The sequence below is a fragment of the Rhamphochromis sp. 'chilingali' genome, assembly GCF_963969265.1.
Source record: "Rhamphochromis sp. 'chilingali' genome assembly, chromosome: 10".
Taxonomy (NCBI): domain Eukaryota; kingdom Metazoa; phylum Chordata; class Actinopteri; order Cichliformes; family Cichlidae; genus Rhamphochromis; species Rhamphochromis sp. 'chilingali'.
In genome coordinates, this window is record NC_137937.1 from 38,407,204 (window position 1) to 38,423,757 (window position 16,554).

Genomic DNA, 16,554 nt, shown 5'->3' on the forward strand with positions numbered 1-16,554 from the left:
GAGAGCATGAGGGTGGGAATGGATGTTTGTGTCTGTGTGTGCCTGTATGTCTGTGTCTATATGTCAGGTTGGGTATCAGACGCCACCTCTCTGGGGACACCTCAGGCCCTCCAAGGTTTGGAGGCCTATCTCCACCCACCACCACTTCCCCTGCCGGTGGCGGACTCCCTCAGGTGTCGGTGCGTTGGTGGTTCTTTGTGTCTGGGGGTGGGCGTCCAGGTACACACCGGCTCACTCCTTGGCGGCCGCTTATCGGGGCCTGGAACCTGGGGCTCGCTCGGGCCACTTCGGAGGTGGGGTGCCCCCGGCCTCTCGGCCTGGGGCTCGGTCACTCAGGCACAGCTGGCTGCCGGCGGAGCTCACGGGCGCGTCATTGCAACTCCCCCTGGCTTCTGCTCCGCGGCTGCTGAGTGAGCCCTCATCTGGGACTCTCCTCAGCTCTTACTGGGACAGTGGCGCGGCTGCCCCTCTGTTGGTCTTCCTTGGTCTCTTGTGTTCTGGGGGCCTCTGGATGTCTGGAGTTTTGATCTCCTCCATACCTGCTTCATGCCCTGGAGGACGGGGCTGTGGCCCCCCCACACTCCCTAGCAGATCGTTACATGTGGAAACCATTTGAATGCAAGCGCGCTGATCCACACAGGTATGCACACGGGTGTTCACTGCTCGTAGACCCAAATTACACCTTTCTTGGCTGCTACTTCGAAGCACATCTGTCCTGCGTGCTGCACAACAACATTGAATATTTAGTATTTACTGCTGTTTACACTTAGCTAGATTAATGCGATGGTGTTGTGTTTAATATGTTGCTTTGTTTCTTTTGGTTTTTTTTGCTTGTTTTCTATTCTTCTCTCAACAGGTGATCCAGGAGATTTTTATTTTTATTTTTTCTCCCCCCCTTTCTCACTGTCCCTCTCCCCTTCTGTTTTTCCTTTCCTTCCTCTTTCTTTCTCCCTTTCCTATCCCTCACTCATGTCTGTCCCGTCTGTAACATCTGAAAATAAAATATAATAAATAATAAAAACAAAGATCGACCAAATGGACCAATACGGCAATGCCACGAAGATCCATTTGGCAAAGTAAATCCATTGGGTATCCTTGTTGGTCTTCAGACAACAATTCTGATGGCTAAAGAACCAAATGGGACAGGCGAAAAAAAACAAACAAAAAAAACCAAAAACAAAAAAAAGATAGACGTCTTCAATCGGCTCTCCTGAACCCAGGCTTCTTGTCGAGAAGAGGGTGTCAAATCCATAATTCCTCTTTCAGGTTTTAGAGAACAGACTGTGAGACTCTTCCAGGGCAAAGGGAGAGAAGTAGACAAGACTAGACAGAGACATGAGAAAGCCAAGCAGGAAAGGGAAGGGAGGGGAGGGGAGAGGGAGAAAGTGCGACCGCCTTCGTCAAGAGCCAAAAGAGAATAAGTGCAGCATGTACTGCTTTCTGTGTGTACCTTTGACCACAGGCGGAGGAAGACTCTCCACTCGGATGTTTGTTGCTACCTTTCGGGGCCGAGCGGTCAGTCCATGCTTCTTCATCTTTGTGCTGGTCTGACTTACAGACAGGAATCTCTCCACATCTGCAAAATAATCCAGATTAATCCTTTCACACTGAAACGGGTGAGAGGGTGAGAGAGAAGAGCTGGATTACACAGTGTTATCTATATAATGATGTCAGGCTTTGTCCTTGTTTCAAATATAAAGGCAATCTTTGTTGGATCTACTTTATATATTTAATAATCCTCGTTTATTGCAGACAGATGTGTTAATATTTTGTGCTGTTAGTGTGTCGACTGTTGCAGGACCCAAATGTGTACTCAGGCTGTCAGAGGTGAGCTTAAAGCGAGTCATTTATCGAAGGTTAAAAAGCTGTGGATGAACCGAACGAGCCTTTATCCTGGTTTCAATAGCTATGCTAACCTAAGCTGCTGGCTGCACTTTGAAATGTCTTTGGATCAATTTATCTCAATTAATGGGCGCCTGGCCTTTAAAGTGGCGAGTGACCCAGCTGTCCTAGCTAATTACAGGCCAATCTCCAACTTCCTTTTCTCAAAAAAGTTCTTGAACCAGTGGAGTTTAAATCCAGAACCAAGTTTAAAATCCTTCATTATTTTAAATAAATAATATATTTTTAATTATTATTTTATTTTGAATGTAAATTCTTCCTGTTAAAAGGGAGTTGTTCCTTCCCGCTGTCACCTAATCAGGTGGTAGGTGTTTGCTTCCTACCTGCAGGGCTGCTGAAGGTGACCACAGCTTTGTTAGATTCCAGGATCCTCTCCATGCTGTAGCCGTTCTCATCCAACCTGCAGATGTTCTCCACCAGCATGGAGAGCAGATCTGTGGACATGTTGTCTGTGACGTTTTCCAAAACCACTGCACAGCTCTGAGACGACTCTGAGTCTGAGAGAAACACACAAACCTGATCAAAGAAAGTGTCTGTGAGCAGTGAGGGAAGGAGGCTTTTGTTCGGTCTGTTAATCCTAAAACTTTGCTGACATTTCTCTTTCTTTACATGAAGCACCGTCAAGCGGCAAAATCAAAATACTTTATCCAAAATAAAACCAGTGAAGAAAAATGGCTCCAGAAACACTAGACTAAGAAGAAGAACCACATATGTTTTGATTTATTTGTTTAGTTGAGACGAACGCTGGTGACTGTGCCCTTAACACTAGCAAGTATTTATTTATAATAGTTTATGAAGGAAAAACTCTTGTTCTTGACTTTCGACTCATTCACCTCACAGAATGAAGCTCTTCTCACACATGCACTGCAGGCGTGAACTTTCATGACTGATGTGAATATATGATCAAATAAATCTGAAAGGTTTTGAACTGCAGCTTCCCGTGTGTCACAGTCCAGTGTGGATCAGGGTGGATGTTGTGGATGCAGAAAACACACAGCATCATTATTTAAAGAAAGCTTCTCCCATTCTGTCGAATGAACTCAGTTTTCCTCTCTGACAGGAGGATGGAGGTCCCGTCCATCTGCAGCTCGTCTGATCACTGAGGTCTAAGACCTGACGGACGGCAGTGTTACCCGCCTCTCTGTCTCTGTGCGTTACATGAACAGATGTTTTCCTCTGGCTGTTTCATCCACACAAAACCCCTTTAATTAGTGCTGCGAACACTGGAACACTCCACAGTTATATTTTGTCCGTCCACTCACAGCAGTGCAAAGAAAATCAATGATGAGACCATTTAATGTCAGACACTGTGTGACTCTGTAAGTTCATGTCAAAGTTCACTGCTGTGGAAATGTGAAAGAAGCATGACTGCAGAGTAACTCAGTGGAATTCATTTTAAGTTTCACATTTTAACATATTTTTCATATTTCTCATTAACAAAAAATAGCTGGACTAAGATAAATATATATTTATATAAAATATATATAAGCGTCAATTTTCATCAAGAAAAACAAAACAGTGCGATTTTAAACTGGTTACATTTTCCCACAAATTCTTTTGAAATTGTTTGTGTCAAACAATTAAATGTCGATGTATCAAATGCCAAGTTAATGCAACTTTGTATAAAGTATAAATACAAACTTCCTGTAGTTTTGTTCTCTGTTCTCTTTATTCTTCATCACTTTGTTTTTACCGTCTTTGCTGGCAGCAGCAGCTCCAGGTTCAGCCTGAGGCGTCTCTGAGTCTGACGATGAGCCTGACATGAACACAGTGAAACACAGAGAGGTCAGAGCACTAAGATCTGATATATGGTTATTAAAAATAAGCCCACGTGGAACTTCTTATATTTTACTGGTTTAAATTGATTTGAGTCTTTTACTCCAGACGAGCGGGAATCATCATTTAACCAGGAACATATTTGGATTCATGTGAGATTAAAATCACCAGAGAGCAATCTGACCTGAATGTGCTTCAGCTTGAATAAAGTCTGGTAAAATATTCCTTCATTGCCACAAACACACACTTATTTCACATGAAGAAGATGCTGAAACGAATGAACAAAATTCAGTGATGATAGAAACCGAGGAGGAGGATTTACCTGAGACACGGTCGCTGCTTGTTGGGCTCTGAGAACAAAAACAAAGGTTTAAAGCAACAGAAGAAAAAAAAGAGGAAAATATGTCGACAGTTACGTTTAAAAGAACATTCAAACTGACGGGGTTTTTCAGTTTTGCACTTTGGAAAAATATTTATAGCAAAAGCAACTTCATTACGAGGTTAATATGTATAAATACATGAATATGATACAAATATGTAATATTACATATCTGCAAATATTACAAAAATATCTTTCTTATACTTTAACTTTCAAATAAATTTGAGTTTTATACCAATGTTATTACACTTTTTCTGTTGCTGCAAACAAACTGAACTTTGGTTCAGTTCAGTGTTATAACATTAATATGGCATCAAACAGTTGCCTCAGAGTGCTCTTCATAGTACGGCAAAGACCTACAGACACAACAGAAACAATCATATGAACCCCTCTGAGGAGGCCTGGTTATTACAGAGCTTGTATGTGAGGAGCAGGTGTTTCAATTCTGAATCTAACAGGGAGCCGATATTCATGAACGGCCAGCAGAGTTCAGCCTCACTGAACTGAAGCACTTTTCTTTCTGTGTTTGGAGAACAAAAGACGAGTAAAGGAAACAGTTTAAATTGTGTGCAACACACAGACGGTGCTTACCTGACACAGAACAGACTATCTGACAAATATGAGTGAATTATTTAAGGATGTACCTTTAATGCCCACACACAGCTCGAGAAGTGACAGAAAATCTGATCTATAAGAAATCTGTGTTAAATGTTGTTGAGTGGGAGATCAGAGCACACAGCACAGGACTGTTGAAGTTTATGACAAATGTCTGCAAACTTGGATAACGGGTAAGACACTGGAAACTGGATTTGAACAGGCACTGGCGTCTTAGCGCTGCCAGCAGGGTGAGGGGAGCAGAAAACTAACAGGCAGGAAGAAGTACTAAGAACAGGGCGGAGTCACCAGCACCACGCCAAGTCTGTGTCAGGAACGTAAAATCCAGTTCGTTGAAAGCAAAGAGTTCCTTCAGCAGAAAAGTCTTGTTTGTTAGTGATGCAGCATTACTGAGAGCCAAACAATCACCCTCCTTGTCCTCCTTTGTCAGAGCATCTGTCTTCCCACTCCGTCTCCCAGTTTAGGTCTTCTGGAACTTGATACTTCCCTGTTATCATTCTGCGCTCCTTGTTTAGCCTTTTGGAGTATCAACGATCAGCCTAAAGGATCACTTCCTTTTTCTCAATTCATTCCTACCTGCCTGTGTCATCCTGTATTTGGGTCCTCGTCTGCACTACTCTACACAGCACTGATGAGTTAGGTAGGCCTGGACGAACAGACAGGCTGGTTCCACACAAGCTCCAGCAATCGCACCGCCATAAAATACACCCAAATCATCAGGAAAGGTAGAAGGCTTGAGGTTATCCAGATCGCGCTCTAAGTTTTGTGGGTGATCAGATATCAAAGAGAGCATAGATATCATACACCAGAAGAGCAGAAACACCGTGGCAACAAACACTGAATAAACATTGATCCAAGCAGGCCTGGCAGACGGCGAGCTGCACTCGCCGCCGCCATCACGACCTGCAACGACCTGTTCAGCCTCAGTGGTTCTCACCTCCTTCGTTTAGAGACTGCATGTTGTGTTTACTTGTGTCGTCTTTGTTACATTTGTTTGCTGATCTGAAACATTTAAGTGTGACAAAAGTGTGACATCAGGAAGAGGATGAACACTTTCTGTCCTCATGGGTGATTTCACTGCCTGACAAACCTGAAGACCATGTGACATCAGGTTGGTTATTGTTGGCACGATTACAGTGCACGGGCAAACATATGAAAATATCAGCTCAAAGTCCAACCTGCTTCTGCTGCTTCACACACCCAGGGACTGATTTATAACCACGAGGAAAACCTGCCACGCAGGCTGGAGTCACCCTGGTCATAACAGCATGTTTATGATTCAAACACTGAGGAGACACGTCAGACTGTTGGTTCATACGTCACAGTTATTCACAGTTTTCTGTTTCTAAAGAACTAACTGTGATATTTGTATAAAGGGAGGCGCTCAGTGATTAGTCATAAAAACCTAAAGGTGCTTGGTCCAAAGAGCTGAACCCAGAGCAGTGACAGTGAGCAGCAAACAGGAAGCTCTGAGTGATGAAAAACATCCACATGAAACATCTAAAACTGGACTTACTGCTTCTGAGCTCAGCCGCAACTGGATGGTTTTACTGTCCAGGATGATCTCATGATTCTTCCTCGCGAGGACTCGCTCTCTCACTGACATCACAGCACACACACACACACACACACACACACACACACACACGCACAGTTTTATGATCAGCTGTTTGAATTACGTGTTTCATTCTGTGTCACAGTGAGACTCTCAGACCTGTTTGTTCCATCATTACACTCGCAGGTCTCCGTCTGTCGGTGTTTTTAATTATTAAATGATTTATTTTACTATCTGAACCACGATGAAGCGCACTCACCCTCCGGTGAGATGAAGTAAACGGCCGCCCTCGGGGCTCCTTCCTCCGCCTCCACCCGGCAGTCTCCTCCGCTCGACTTCTTCTTGCTCTGGAAGTAAATGTGCAGTTTGTTCTTCAGGGCTTTGGTCTGAGCCGGAGTCCAGTCCCCCTCCACGGTCACAGGCGGACACTCGGATCCCTCCATCTTGCTTCACACACACACTGTTACACACTGACACACACAAACACGACCGCCGAACGAGACTTCAGGCTAAACTTTACTTTCACTTTCGTTTCGTCACAAACGTCCAGAAAACTGAAACCGCGCCTCACAGGTTACTCACAGGTCACCAGGTCTGGTTACGTGTTACTTGTATCTAAAGACACTTTTACTGGTTTATTGGTTTGCGATATTTTCTGGCACTCGACTAATTTGAGTTAAAGAAGTTCGTGTTTTTAATGCTGCTGCCTTGATTTGTTACAGGTAGGCAAACATTTTAAATAAATAAATAAATAAATAAATAAACGATGGATTTATCGTTTTTATTTTGCCGGGTACTGTGTAGATCAGGTGGGTGTTTTCACATCTATAGCCGGTTTCCTCTGGACCGAATCAGCTGCTGCGTTTCTAAACTTAGTTTTTGGTTTATGTGCGTCACAACAAACCACGTCATTCATTGGCCAAGTGTGTGGGGGGCGGGCGCAACAAAAGTAAACACAGGAAGAAGGAGCAGACTGGACAGTTTGGTTCATTTCATGGCGAGCTGCTAGTTCACCTGTGCACGTGTATAGTACCGTCATGCTTTACGAACACAAAGCACACCTGGCTATTTACGTCACCAACACCTGGTAGTCGGTTCGGATCGCGTTCACGTCATAAACGAGCCGCTCCAAGGATTTGGGATTTTATTGTTTTTGACAATGAAGCCTTACTTTGATGAGTTGATGTTCGAGCTCACAAAGTCCCAGGGTGAACAAAAGAGAACCACCTGAGAGGAAGCTGACCCACAACAAAGTCTGAGTAGATGTGGGACATCTACACGTGACTATGCACAGAAAAATGTTGGATCACAGCCCCAACAACTTAAAAGGGCTCCACCCAGTCCAGAGTCAGTGACGCTGTCATAAAGCAGGACGCGTCACTGCATCTCTGACGCGTAAACAAAGTTCAAGGTGTTGACGGGATTAGAAGAGTGAGTCGTGCTGAGCCCGAGTGCTTTAAACCGCTCATGTTTGATGGAATTATGTCAATGACAGGACTCACTGAGGATCACAGAGCAGTGAGAAAACTGAGACACTGAGAAGCAGTTAGGTCAGTGATTGAGCAGCACCCATACAGCTTACAGTAGAAGCGTCCTGGGTTTGAGTCTCCGGGCCAGACTGCTGCTCTCTACATATGCATATGTGTGTGTGTGTGTATGTGTATATATATATATATATATGTAAAAAAAAAAAACACCCAGCACGCCCCTGCGGGCGGTTTATCCTTCAAGCTCGGGTCCTCTACCAGAGGCCTGGGAGCTTGAGGGTCCTGCGCAGTATCTTAGCTGTTCCCAGGACTGCGCTCTTCTGGACAGAGATCTCCGATGTTATTCCCGGGATCTGCTGGAGCCACTCGCCTAGCTTGGGAGTCACCGCACCTAGTGCTCCGATTACCACGGGGACCACCGTTACCTTCACCCTCCACATCCTCTCGAGCTCTTCTCTGAGCCCTTGGTATTTCTCCAGCTTCTCGTGTTCCTTCTTCCTGATATTGCTGTCATTCGGAACCGCTACATCGATCACTACGGCCGTCTTCTTCTGTTTGTCTACCACCACTATGTCCGGTTGGTTAGCCACCACCATTTTGTCCGTCTGTATCTGGAAGTCCCACAGGATCTTAGCTCGGTCATTCTCCACCACCCTTGGGGGCATCTCCCATTTTGACCTCGGGACTTCCAGGTTATACTCGGCACAGATGTTCCTGTACACTATGCCGGCCACTTGGTTATGGCGTTCCATGTATGCCTTGCCTGCTAGCATCTTGCACCCTGCTGTTATGTGCTGGATTGTCTCTGGGGCATCTTTACACAGCCTGCACCTGGGGTCTTGCCTGGTGTGATAGACCCCAGCCTCTATGGATCTTGTACTCAGAGCTTGTTCTTGTGCTGCCATGATTAGTGCCTCTGTGCTGTCTTTCAGTCCAGCTTTGTCCAGCCACTGGTAGGATTTCTGGATATCAGCCACCTCCTCTATCTGCCGGTGGTACATACCGTGCAGGGGCCTGTCCTTCCATGATGGTTCCTCGTCTCCCTCCTCTTTCTTGGGTTTCTGCTGCCTGAGGTATTCACTGAGCACTCGGTCAGTTGGGGCCATCTTCCCAATGTATTCTTGGATGTTCCTTGTCTCATCCTGGACTGTGGTGCTGACACTCACCAGTCCCCGGCCCCCTTCCTTCCGCTTAGCGTACAGCCTCAGGGTGCTGGACTTGGGGTGAAACCCTCCATGCATGGTCAGGAGCTTTCTTGTCTTTATGTCAGTGGCTTCTATCTCCTCCTTTGGCCAGCCTATTACCCCAGCAAGGTACCTGATCACGGGCAGGGCGTATGTGTTGATGGCCCGGATCTTGTTCTTACCATTCAGCTGACTCCTCAGGACTTGCCTGACCCTCTGCAGGTACTTGGTGGTTGCAGCCTTTCTAGTGGCCTCTTCATGGTTCCCATTTGCCTGCGGGATCCCCAGGTACTTGTAACTGTCCTCTATGTCTGCAATGTTGCCTTCTGGTAGTTCAATCCCCTCAGTTCTGACTACCTTCCCTCTCTTTGTTACCATCCGACTACACTTCTCCAGTCCGAACGACATTCCAATGTCATTGCTGTATAGCCTGGTAGTGTGGATCAGTGAATCGATGTCTCGTTCACTCTTGGCATACAGCTTGATATCATCCATGTACAGGAGGTGGCTGACAACTGCTCCGTTCCATAGTCGGTATCCGTAGCCAGTCTTGTTAATGATCTCACTGAGGGGGTTCAGGCCTATGCAGAACAGCAGTGGGGACAGAGCATCTCCTTGGTAGATCCCGCACTTGATGGTAACTTGTGCTATGGGCTTGGAGTTGGCCTCTAGTGTTGTACGCCACATCCCCATTGAGTTCCTGATGAAGGCTCTTAGGGTCCCATTGATCTTGTACAATTCTAGGCATTCCAGTATCCAGCTGTGGGGCATTGAGTCATAGGCCTTCTTGTAATCAATCCAGGCAGTGCACAGGTTGGTCAGTCTGGTCTTGCAGTCTCGGCTGATTGTTCTGTCTACCAGTAGCTGGTGTTTTGCGCCTCTGGTATTCTTGCCAATTCCTTTCTGTGTCCCGCTCATGTATTGACCCATGTGCCTGTTCATCTTAGCCGATATGATGCCTGACAGGAGCTTCCATGTAGTACTGAGGCAGGTTATTGGTCGGTAGTTGGAGGGGACCGGTCCCTTCTTGGGGTCCTTGGGGATCAGGACCGTCCGGCCTTCAGTTAGCCATTCCGGGTGTCTCTCGTTAACTAGCAGCTGGTTCATTTGTGCTGCCAGACGCTCGTGGAGTGCAGTCAGCTTCTTCAGCCAGTAGGCGTGAACCATGTCGGGCCCTGGTGCTGTCCAACTCTTCATACTGGAGACCCTTTCTTGGATATCTGCCACTGTGATGGTTACTGGACCCCTGTTCAGGGAGGTCGCTATATATATATATATATGTATATATATATGTATATATATATATATATATATGTGTATATATATACATATATATATATATATATATATATATATATATATATATATATATATAATTTAATCTTTATTTGTTACAAGAAGAGATTAAATAATATACGAGGTCAGCAGGTACAGTACAGGTGTTCTGTTTTAGCGTCAGTAACGTTTACTGAACAATGAAATTATTGACAAATTGTTTGCTGCCAACCAGGGGCGGAGCGTGGGGGTGGCTTACTGGGCTTAAGCCCGGGTTGTTTTGTCAGAAGCCCGGGGTAATTCTTTCATAGTTAGATGCCTGGCTGACAACTGTATAAAACAAAAAGTACACACAATAATCGAAGCACATAGTGCACACTGTGGGAATTTACGACTGTGCGTGAATCCCCCCCTGATATTGGTATGATCTGAGCTCAGGCACTAAGCGACTGAGCGAGGGGGCGGGGCAGCTGCTGCCTGTGAGTGCGCTGTTGGAGAGACGGAGCCAGCCATACTAAGGAGAGCTTAAGTTTGACCAGATACGAAAGCAAATCATTCGTACCGTGCAAATAATGTAAATATGACGGTGCATCACGAAAGATTGATATCAAACTGATCACTTGACCAATATTACGTTACTTGCTCTTCAAGTGAATCAACAAATGGCGAAATGAAAAGCCGAACAAATGCTATTTTTTTTAGAGAGTCTTAGCTTACGTGTTTATTTCATATTTTCAGTTCTTACCCTCCCCGACTAAATCGGTTTCAGTTATGTACTGAAACATAAGAATGGACATTAGAGGCTTCTTTCAAAGAAAAAACTCAGGTAACTGTTATTTTATATATTATGCTTTGTTTATGTTTTAGATAAATATTTAAATATCTTTTGAGTTAGTTAAATGTCAGAATAAAGAGAGACAGAGCTTCTATTTTTTATTTCTTTCATCAAATTTAGGAGCACATGTACACTAAGTTTATTGTTAATTAATAAGAAACTCCAGACGATTCCATTCTGAGCTGAAGAATGTTCTGATAGGTTAGTAGAGTCCATGTGAGTAAACTGGTGGCACAGCTGTGGATGCATATAAGGCAAAACACAGAGGCTGTTTCTTTGAAATGGGAAAATCAAGAGATGTCAACAAAACACCAGGAAAAGAACTGTGGAGCTCCATAAGTGTGGCTCAGTTTGAATACAATTTGGTGCCATTTACAATTAAGAAATACAGACAGTTTCTCTCTTTACTCTTAAAGTTAACAAATATGTTTTTATATTTATCAATCTAAAAAAATAAACATTTAGTCTGATTTGATGTTACAATTAAAAAAGTGTTTGTGTTTTGATCTGAAGAGTTTGTAAATATCTGGTTTCAACTGTATATTTGATGATTGTCAGCACAAAGAGGGAGAGAGAGGAGCAGAACAGAGGTGGAACAAGAGCAGGTGAGACACACATGTTAGTCACATGGTTGTTTACCAAAAGTCATAGGTACTCATGTATCTCGTACCTAGTTTTCTTTTTAGGTTTACTAAAAAATAAGTGTAGTGCAGGTCTATGATGACTTTTAGTGCTGCTATCATCTAGTTCTGATTGTGGTTCTGTCTTGGTTAAGTCCTCAGTAGTCCTGATTTTGAACTGTTGTAGTCCTGTTTTAATTCTGGATCAGTTCTGGGTCTGGTTGAATTGGGGTTTAGTCCTCGTGTGTTGATACAGCCCTGACTTTGTTCTGCCCTGCTGCTTAATTAAAAAACTAATTTAAGGTGTCCTGCACATGTGATATATATTTTTCCCTATATGAAGTCATTCTTTTTTGAACAAAAATCAAAGCAGCGCCTATAGGGCTTTGGAGTTGACGTCACGGCGTAATGCATTGTGGGAGCGCAGCTCCATTTTCGGGGTCTATGAATCAAAGCAAACACACTGTGTTGGAACGACGACGACAAGAAACATGCTTAAAAGCAGCTCAAAAGAAAACGGACGGTATAGAGACCGATTGCGTCCAGAGGCGAAGCAGCGGTACTTGAAAAAAATAGAGTGCATCGCAAATCTGGACCCATTTGAAATACGGCAGTGGAGTAAAGACCCAGACGACTTACCGCCACTGTCCTACCCCGATATCTTCACGTATCTTGTTTGTGGAGTAAGCGCTTACACAGCGAACCAGTTTCGTAATTACAAGTCACTGGAGGCGCACATCCAATTTACAAATGGCTGGGTGCAAGATTTGGCTATTTTCAAGCCGCCAAACTCTGAGTACATCGTCAAAGTAAGTCAGCTGGAGTGCATCGAGTGAAATAGCCATTTTCCACCCCCCCACCATAATTAATGTTATACATTTATCATTGAACTGCTAAAATAACGATATCATATTATATGCCTGTAATTGTAAAGTACATGCAAATTAACACTTTACATGAGACAGGAAGGACACAATTTGTGTCCTTCCTGTCTCATTTCATTTATTGTCTTTACATCAACCAATCAAGTCACTCCATTCTATGTTTGATCGCAATTTCTATAACTTCCGAGACCACCAACGATGATATTATTCAGCTATAAAGTGTGATGTGAACATATTTAGAACTTACCGGAATGAAAATGTCTTGAGCACACCAACTGATATCTGGAGACGTAACAGAACTTGATATCAGCTCGTCTCACGGCTGCTATCCAGGCTAGACGCCTTCGTTTGGTAATATCCGATACATGAGCTCCTTCATGTTGCTTCCAGGTTGGGAAAGCATAAAAAGACAATCCAAACTTATTCCCGTGCCGGTCGTAAGATCGAACATTGCAGCCGACAACACAGCAAGTACGAACCATGGCTATGCTATCGCTCCTAGCTTAGACCCCCAAAATGGCGGATCGGGCCAAAATCCTTTCCACGCCCACCCCCGTGACATCACGCTCCAAAGCCCTATTAATCTTTCAGTCATCTCTAACCTCTCCCCCCCCCAAAAAAAGAAAAAATCCCACATGACATGCATACTACCCTTTAGGGCTAAGCCCTGGGTGTTTCAAATGTCTGGCTCCGCCTCTGCTGCCAACTGAAAGAAAATGCAGGAATAAAGCTGTCTAATAATCTTTATTTATTATTGATGCTCACAGGGAGACACGAAGACTTTAGACTCTCCTGCTGAGGTCTGATTGGTCAGTAGGCAGTGATGTCATACCTACTGATCTCTAACCTGACCTGTTAATCAGTGTGTAATCTGAACCGTAGGTGTTGATCATAACTAACTTTATAAATGGGGTCTGGTTCCTGCTACCTGAAGATTAATCCTGAGAAAATGCTTCGGATCATCGCTGCTGTGACCTCCACAGCGAGTTTACTGCGGCGGATCTCGAACAACCCAAATAGAAAAGCCAAAGATCTCCACTTTCCACAGAAGATGGAATCAACACTGAAACATTCAGGAGGCTGAAAGTGTTTCTGTTTCTATTAAAAATATGTGTCTCGGATTATTTGCAGAAGCTTGATGATTAAATCAGAGAATGGAGTCAGAACTAATATGGTTTGTCTATAAGAGCACTATTAAACACAATTATACATTTCACGTGAGAATTAAAGCTTTTAGAGCTGTATGTAATTAACAGATAATAAAGGTTTTCCAAAGTGACCAGATTAAAACATCTCCAGCTAATGTTGAAGGTATGAATTCTAAATGTGCTGTAAGAAGGAAGCTTACATGTGTTTAAAATGTACATTTTGTTCTTTATAAATAAACCGTGATAACGAATCGTAGAGAGACAAACATCGCCCCCTGGTGGAGTTTCTGCATACTGTGGTGTGGTTGAGTTTCCAGAAAGCGAAAAGTGACACTTTGTCTTCAGATAACAGATCGTGTTCTTTACTTCTGTGGAAACAAAACTGGTTAAACATAAACACATTTTAAAATGTGTTTATTTTAATTCTACAACTGTTTATAACCTGCCTAGTTCACTTTTCTGTATAGCTGCATATCTCATATTTCAGTATAGTTTTTCATATTTATATCCTGTTCATAGCCTGTACATACTTACAGTTATAGCATATTCATAACATACGTGTACATTATACCATAATAGACCCATTTCTGTAATATACTTACTTATCTATATTATTGCTAATATATGGTAAATGGCCTGTATTTATATAGCGCTTTACTAGTCCCTAAGGACCCCAAAGCGCTTTACATATCCAGTCATCCACCCACCCATTCACACACTGGTGATGGCAGCTACATTGTAGCCACGGCCACCCTGGGGCGCACTGACAGAGGCGAGGCTGCCGGACACTGGCGCCACCGGGCCCTCTGACCACCACCAGTAGGCAACGGGTGAAGTTGCCTACTGGACACAACGACCGAGACTGTCCAAGCCGGGGCTCGAACCAGCTACAAGGCAAATTCCCAAATCTTGAGCCACGATCGCCCCATATATATTTGCACTATATCTATATCATGGCTAAAGCACTTCTGGATGGATGCAAACTGCATTTTGTTGCCTTGTACTTTTGACATGTGCAATGAAAATAAAGTTCAATTCTATTCTATTCTATTCTATTCTAAAAAAAACTCCCCTAAAAGGTAAAGCTAAAACATTTATTACAATTTTTACTAAAATATGACGACGTCAGCCTGTTCTTGTTAAACATGTGTTGTGCAGCTGTCTCCATGACATTTCATATCATTTATTATACTTGTTCCGGTTTCTTGAAGAGGTCAGCTTGGTACTCGTGTCCCCTGATGTCTGTTATACTGTTGTGAATTTGAAGATACAAGACTCTTTGGGGGAGAGTAACAGAACAATATGAACCTGCATAAAAGTTCAAGCTAGGTCATGTGACATGAGAGAAACTGCTTTGGAGTGAACTCGAGCTGCTACAGTCCAACCTGATGAATCTACAGCAGGTTTTAGAGGAACACTTCCTGTTTCATGTTCATTACATCAGACAGATGGTTTTTAAAGAGAACAGGGTGCACAGATCAGAACTTCAGGTTTTTGTATTCAAAGACAGAGAATTTGCTGCCACACAGTTCTTTATGAAATGAATACAGGATAGATCGCGTGGCCACATTCTGGGGTTTGAAGGACATATGCAGCTGAATAGCGTCTGCATAACAATGGTACGAGATGTACTCAAAGCTATTCAGGATATGTGGGAGCATATATAGAACACTTTTGAAATAAAAGGCAGCTTGTTTAAAATATGTAGGGACACAGACGGAGGTCAGAGAATTATTACCTTAAGAACAAACGGTCCAATGGTGTTGAAGACCCTTTTGAAGAGTGTGCTGGTTTCATTTTGTCAACCAAACTGATGACAGCGTTCAGAGAACTTGGTCCAAAACTCTTTAAGAGTGGCGGCCTGTTAAAGCGTGGAGTCAGAGAGAAAGGAGGAGGACTGATGTTTGCTCCGGAAATATTAGACTTATTAATAAAGAAAGAAAGTTTTCACACTCTTCATGTGAGTGACCAGTTAGAGCAGGAGGTGCAATGTTTCTGACTGTGTCAAATCAAACTTTCAAAAAGTTCCTTTTATATGTTTAATAAAATTTGTTTCATCTGCTAAAAAGACAAAATCTGTTAAATTGTTTCTATATCATTAACATAAACATGTAATAAAAATGACTTCATCACTGCCAGAGATGATTCAATGATAATGAATAATCACTAAAAATGATCAAAGTCTTTGTGTTCAACGAAAACTAATCAACAGCTTTGATTACACTCTGGTTTGTTCCTGAATGGCTTCAGGGCCCTGTGGTGAGGTGGGGGGGGGTTCACTTGAACAATGGAGACCTGGACCTGTAGGTCCTGTTCTGTCTCATCCAATCAGCACGCAGCTCTCATGATATAAAGCAGCCTAAAGGGCAGAGTCCCACAGTTCACACTGAGAACATCACCCAGACCACGATGGATGGAAGCAGGACCACAGAGCACAGATCCAGCAGCCAGACTCCATCTAGTCCCAACAACAAGACTCCGACCTCCAGGACACCTCCTGTCCTCTCCTCATGTACCGTCAGCCAGACACGCTTCTACTTCGCTCCGATGGACATCTCTGACTGCAGGGACAAACTGGAGACGCTGAGCCGTGGTCAGGACTTCCAGGAGTTGGCTCGGGAGCTGGCTCTGCACTTTGACCAGCACGTGTGCGCTCACTGCCTGGCTGTGGACGGTCTGCAGGAGGTCAGTGATGTCGAGGAAACAGACCTGTGAAAGTCTTCCACCACGTCCACAGCAGCTCCACGCCAGCCGGATGTTCACCCCACAAACCAAACGGTCCTTTTAAAGACCAAACACCCACAACTAAGAGCTCTCCAACAACAGCACTCTCATTTCTATCACTGCTGTCTGGACACGTCTGATCTTCATGTTCCTTTAGGCTTCAGATGTAA

At 43.8% G+C, this 16,554-nt stretch overlaps 1 protein-coding gene across 2 annotated transcripts in view; it reads right to left on the reverse strand.

Moving 5' to 3' along the window:
- LOC308404193 (protein mono-ADP-ribosyltransferase PARP14-like) overlaps window positions 1-6,810 on the reverse strand; it is a 29,068-nt gene extending 22,258 nt beyond the window's left edge. For both annotated transcript variants that reach the window (XM_080894098.1, XM_080894097.1), the window contains exons 1-6: window positions 6,487-6,810; window positions 6,189-6,271; window positions 4,001-4,028; window positions 3,596-3,658; window positions 2,226-2,399; window positions 1,451-1,576 (exon numbers count right to left, since the gene is read on the reverse strand). In XM_080894098.1, the coding sequence (XP_080750224.1) occupies window positions 1,451-1,576; window positions 2,226-2,399; window positions 3,596-3,658; window positions 4,001-4,028; window positions 6,189-6,271; window positions 6,487-6,670 (658 nt within the window). In that variant the 5' untranslated portion in view covers window positions 6,671-6,810. The remainder of the gene's footprint in view (window positions 1-1,450; window positions 1,577-2,225; window positions 2,400-3,595; window positions 3,659-4,000; window positions 4,029-6,188; window positions 6,272-6,486) is intronic.
- Between the last annotated feature and the right edge of the window lie 9,744 nt (window positions 6,811-16,554).